At 44.2% G+C, this 6,152-nt stretch overlaps 1 protein-coding gene across 1 annotated transcript in view; it reads left to right on the forward strand.

Annotated features, from left to right (window-relative positions):
- The window catches only part of LOC116900962 (sodium/nucleoside cotransporter 2-like), a 28,892-nt gene extending 23,099 nt beyond the window's left edge, over positions 1–5,793 (forward strand). Inside the window, exons 14-18 of the mRNA XM_032902594.1 lie at positions 125–322; positions 880–961; positions 2,243–2,341; positions 2,523–2,634; positions 5,049–5,793. Of these exons, the coding sequence (XP_032758485.1) occupies positions 125–322; positions 880–961; positions 2,243–2,341; positions 2,523–2,634; positions 5,049–5,166 (609 nt within the window). The 3' untranslated portion in view covers positions 5,167–5,793. The remainder of the gene's footprint in view (positions 1–124; positions 323–879; positions 962–2,242; positions 2,342–2,522; positions 2,635–5,048) is intronic.
- Positions 5,794–6,152: the final 359 nt, after the last annotated feature.

Consider the following 6,152-nt stretch of genomic DNA (forward strand, 5'->3'; position numbering starts at 1 on the left):
CAGTAAGCTGCAATCCTGAGGCAGAAAAGGTGGTGGAGAAAGGAGAGGAGCCTAAGTGTCTGGAGTGACTCCCGGCATCTGACCTTTGTCTGCTCTTCTTTACCTTTCTTTCTCTGTCCCTCAGGTCATCTGCTCCTATGTCCTAAGACCCATGGTTTTCATGATGGGTGTACAGTGGGCAGACTGCCCATTGGTGGCTGAGATAGTAGGAGTCAAATTCTTCATAAATGAATTTGTGGCCTATCAACAACTGTCTCAGTACAAGAACAAACGTCTCTCTGGAGTCGAAGAGTGGATCAATGGCGAGAAACAGTGGATTTCTGTAAGTGACAATCCAGCAAATTACAGAGCGAGAAGCATATTTGAGGGAAGGCACAATGTGCCACACAAATATTGGGGGCCCAAGGTGTTTCTTAGTGTCCCAGCCTAAGCACGAGACCATCAGAAGCATGTGTGTCAGTACCCAAGCTTCTGCTCCAGGTCTGTGTTCTTTCTCTTTTGCATTCTGACCCAACTTTGATCTATGAGCTGATTGCTGTTCCTTACATTGGGACAGTCCAAAGAACATATCTTCTCCTGGATGTCCTAATTCCATTTATGTGCACATTCAAACTTCTATGAAACAATCTTTCTTGCCTCTCCCTTTGCATCTAGGTCATTTTCTCTGTATCTCTAGTAAGAATCCTGTTGGGTCAGGAGTTGTGTAGTATTACCATATCATGACAGTGGTTGTAACTGGGGCTGGTTGTTTTCTGAGCACCATTTGTGATTCCTTAGAGCACTGTAAGAAAGATTTGGTGTGCCCTGGAACTTCCAATCTGGTTCTGAGCCTAGGTTGGAATTTACTAGGCCTAAATTTATCTACTTGTTTCCCCCCAGGTGAAGGCTGAAATCATTGCAACATTTTCTCTCTGTGGATTTGCCAATCTTACTTCCATAGGAATCACACTGGGAGGCTTGAGTGAGTTGTTCAATTCTCCCAGGTCCTCTACATGCCAGGCAGATCCAGCCTTAGCTCACTGCAAAGCTGAGGCTCGCTAGAGAAGCTGGAATGGAGTGGACCTCTCAGGCCACACATAACTCAGAGCTATCGCAGTCAGTCTGACTACCGTATATCCTTTATAATCGATGTCTTATCTCCCTCTTCTCCTTTCTCCAAGGCACAAATGTGCTTTATTTTTATCTTCCTTTTAAGAAAGAGGTTATGAAAATTATATTTCTACCTTGCTGCTAAACTGCCAAGTGTACTTTCTGAAATTAACCTACTCAACAGTTTTTAAATTTATTGGAGCAATATTTGTACAGGAATTTAAAAATGCCAAATATAAACAGGAGACATATCAGATAAGTGGAGTCAGTGAGTATCTTATCTTGTTGGGTAAAGCCGAGAGTCCTGGAGTACTGAGGAGTAGTTAGTACTTGAAGCAGAGGTATTCAGGGTGCTGACTGTGGGTGATGGTTGCAGGAATACCAGGATAGAGGGAGTGGTCTGGAGGGTTTGTGTGTGTGTGTGTGTGTGTGTGTGTCTGTGTGTCTGTGTGGTGAGAGTCTCTGTGTATTTGTGTGTGTGTGTGTGTGTGTATGTGTGTGTGCTGTATCTGAGTTTCTTTCAAAATCTCGAGTTGAGCCCTTGGAAGAGCCAAGTTAGAAATGGGTCTAAGAAGCAATTAAATATGAAATGAATGTTAAAATGTCATTTATAGCAATCATATTCTGGGATAGATTCACTAAATTTATGTCATTGATAGCTGATTAAATCATGTGAAGATGAAAGAATTTCCTTTTGGGTTATCTTTTTCCTCTCTGTTAAATACTCACCCACATTTCTGTATGTCTGTCACATGATAGCTGTGTCTCTGGGCTGGGCTCAAAATGGTCCATATAGTTCCAGTCTGGACTTAACAGTGTAGATCTCAACTGTACAACACAGGCACCTGTCCTTGCTTGAGGTGCTCAGAGCCCTGCTTGATTCAGATTTATCTTGAATGTGTTCCAGAACCACTGAGGTAAGGGTCAGATATACAATCCTTGATCCAGGAGAAGTCTGAGTTATAAATCAAGACTAACTTATGTATACACCTCTTAAGGAAGCTTAACAGCCTTAGGTGGTTTGTCAAAGAACACTATTCATTGGACCTGCTTTTTTTTTTTTTTTTTTTTGCATTTTTCTAATGGGGACTCATGGGCTACACCTCCTTGCTGTGTGAGGAAGACATCAATTGCTTTCTTTTGTTTCCTATAGCATCCATGGTTCCCCAACGGAAGAGTGACTTGTGCAAGCTTGTGGTCAGGGCCCTCTTCACAGGTGCCTGTGTTTCCTTCGTCAGTGCCTGTATGGCAGGTAGGTGGCCAAGCATCTTGCAGAGATCTCTTGCAGAGATCACAGGATCTCTCTCAGAAGGTTTATTTAACTAACCATCCATCCCACAGTCACCTAATCTACATCCAACCAAGAAGTATAGACCTTTGGGGGCCATGTGCCAAATCTTCCTCCTTGAAGTCATTCTTTCTCCTCCATGCAGGAATCCTCTATGTTCCCAGAGGCGCTGAAACTGACTGTGTCTCATTCTTAAACACAAATTTCACCAGTAGAACCTATGAGACATATGTGTGCTGCAGAGAGCTCTTCCAGAGGTAGGCGAGCACCAGGGCTGCTGCTCCTTCTTAGCATATCCTCTTACACGAAGGGGACTTCTGGATGTTGGGAGAGCGAGGGTGTGAGTACAGCGCCATGGAAGCTGTATGGAGTGCATGAGACAACAGATGTTAGCTCTATAACAGGTTAAGAAACCAAGTAAAAGTAAGCGAGTCACTAAATTCCTTTACTGCTAAAGCGGAATTTATAAACTGGATAGATTGTTCTTCTGTTTGTCGGTCCTAATTGGTGTTCTCAGTGGATTTTCTAAAGGTATAATCTAAGAGTCACTGGCATCTAGAAACCAAAAGAAATGTTTTCAGGGGCCAAAAACACCAAACAAAGCCACTCACAAGTCAACTGGCATCTGGCTCAAGTAGTTCAGATGCTACTCTTGCAGAGGGACTAGGAGGCTGCTGTTGGGGAGGACCCGAGTCCTAGTTCCGCATGCACACTGGGTGCTTCCAACCATCTGAACTCCAGCTCCAGAGGGGTCCCATGCTTAAGTCCTCTGCAGGCACCCCACTCACATGCACACACCCACTCCTGCCCATGGACATATAATTGGGAAAAAATAGCAGCTGGATCTGTCTGTCTGTCTGTCTATGCATGTAAGAATAGAGGGTAATATGAGAGGGATTTGAGGGATGGTAAGTGGGAGGGGGTGGAGGGAGGCAAAGTGGGGGAAAGTGACATAATTCTGTTTCTGTTTGAATGAAATGAAAATCAAAAAATTGAAAAGAGAAATACCTTTGTCTAATTAATTTATACCAATGAAGTGTAAACAGTTTTTTTCTTTCTCAAGAGGAAAGTGGCCCTAGGTAGTCAGCTTATATTTTTATTAAATTGAATTCTGAATCATTTATAAGGCCTTTTCCCTCTCAACTGTGTGTAAATGACATTTCTTTCTTTCTTTCTTTCTTTTTTTATTAACTTGAGTATTTCTTATATACATTTCGAGTGTTATTCCCTTTCCCGGTTTCCGGGCAAACATCCCCTTCCCTCCCCCCCCTTCCTTATGGGTGTCCCCTCCCCCCCTCCCCCCATTGCCGCCCTCCCCCCGACAGTCTAGTTCACTGGGGGGTTCAGTCTTAGCAGGACCCAGAGCTTCCCCTTCCACTGGTGCTCTTACTAGGATATTCATTGCTACCTATGAGGTCAGAGTCCAGGGTCAGTCCATGTATAGTCTTTAGGTAGTGGCTTAGTCCCTGGAAGCTCTGGTTGCTTGGCATTGTTGTACATATGGGGTCTCGAGCCCCTTCAAGCTCTTCCAGTTCTTTCTCTGATTCCTTCAACGGGGGTCCTATTCTCAAATCAGTGGTTTGCTGCTGGCATATGCCTCTGTGTTTGCTGTATTCTGGCTGTGTCTCTCAGGAGCGATCTACATCCGGCTCCTATCGGCCTGCACTTCTTTGGTTCATCCATCTTCTCTAATTGGATGGCTGTATATGCATGGGCCACATGTGGGGCAGGCTCTGAATGGGTGTTCCTTCAGTCTCTGTTTTAATCTTTGCCTCTCTCTTCCCTGCCAAGGGTATTCTTGTTCCCCTTTTAAAGAAGGAGTGAAGCATTCACATTTTGATCATCCGTCTTGAGTTTCATTTGTTCTAGGCATCTAGGGTAATTCAAGCATTTGGGCTAATAGCCACTTATCAATGAGTGCATACCGTGTGTGTTTTTCTGTGATTGGGTTACCTCACTCAGGATGATATTTTCCAGTTCCGATCATTTGCCTATGAATTTCATAAAGTCATTGTTTTTGATAGCTGAGTAATATTCCATTGTGTAGATGTACCACATTTTCTGTATCCATTCCTCTGTTGAAGGGCATCTGGGTTCTTTCCAGCTTCTGGCTATTATAAATAAGGCATGGCGAACATAGTGGAGCACGGTCTTTTTATATGTTGGGGCATCTTTTGGGCATATGCCCAAGAGAGGTATAGCTGGATCCTCAGGCAGTTCAATGTCCAATTTTCTGAGGAACCTCCAGACTGATTTCCAGAATGGTTGTGCCAGTTCACAATCCCACCAACAATGGAGGAGTGTTCCTCTTTCTCCACATCCTCGCCAGCATCTGCTGTCACCTGAGCTTTTGATCTTTGCCATTCTCACTGGTGTGAGGTGAAATCTCAGGGTTGTTTTGATTTGCATTTCCTTGATGACTAAAGATGTTGAACAGTAAATGCCATTTCTAACTGGATGAGTTTAGGAGCTGGGCCCCGTGCAGACAATGGTCAGCGTTCTGTACTAACATCAACTAAAGGGGCAAACTTCGTTTGGTTGGGTCTCATTTCACTGGTTATGACAACAGATCTACTCAGAGTAGGTTTTCTTTCTGCTACTTGGAAAACTTGTTGATATATTGCGCTGCCTTGCTTGTGTCTCACCCGTGTGTCTGGTTTTATCGTTTCAGTACTTTGCTGAACGGCACCAACATGGCTTCTTTCTCAGGCCCCTGGCAAGACAAGGAGTCCAGCCTCAGGAATCTTGCTAACTGCTGTGACCTCTATACCAGCACTGTGTGTGCCTGAGGCTGGTGGGGCCATTCCATGACAGTTCTTATAGAACAGATTCGTGTTACCAAATACATGTTCATGTACTTAGGCTTCCCATTCTCCGAGAACTGCACTAAACTGCACAAAATGAAAGTCCTGATCTCACTGTGGCTCTGTATAAAAACCAGGACCCACCTTTCCACTGGCGTGCCACATAGCAGATAGGAAATTCATTATAGACCCTTCTGAGCCAAAGTATGGTGGGAATGTAGCTAAGGGGGAAATATGTGTGTGGTAAGTGCTAGGATGGAGATTCAACCCCTGGCCCGGGCCAGAGTGGGGAGAGTGGAGAAATCCAAGTAGATGCTTAGATTTAACTTGGGGATGGTGGCACACCCCTGTGGTCGCTTACCTGTAAGCTCAGGGCTAAGGGGATTGCCCCAGATCCAAGGCAAGCCTGGCCTGAACCCTGAAGTCTTTCACAGAAGTGATAGAGTAGAGGCCATGTCCTCGGGCAGGGATGGAGGTGAGGGAATATATTTCTAAAGTTATATGGGAAACACTTGTGAATACTTAATGACAACATATTTTTTTTATTACCAAAGACTGTATACTTAAAAACTCTTCATTTTCATATAGTAATAAAAAGATTTCTGTGATAAAGTGGTTTTTAAAGGTATTTTTTTTAAAAAAATTGTGTGCCCATCCAATTAGACAAGATGGATGATGCAAAGAAGTGCAGACCGACAGGAGCCGGATGTAGATTGCTCCTGAGAGACACAGCCAGAATACAGCAAATACAGAGGCGAATGCCAGCAGCAAACCACTGAACTGAGAATAGGACCCCCGTTGAAGGAATCAGAGAAAGAACTGGAAGAGCTTGAAGGGGCTCGAGACCCCATATGTACAACAATGCCAAGCAACCAGAGCTTCCAGGGACTAAGCCACTACCTAAAGACTATACATGGGCTGACCCTGGACTCTGACCTCATAGGTAGCAATGAATATCCTAGTAAGAGCAC

This window comes from Rattus rattus, chromosome 5, assembly GCF_011064425.1.
Source record: "Rattus rattus isolate New Zealand chromosome 5, Rrattus_CSIRO_v1, whole genome shotgun sequence".
NCBI classification, from domain to species: domain Eukaryota; kingdom Metazoa; phylum Chordata; class Mammalia; order Rodentia; family Muridae; genus Rattus; species Rattus rattus.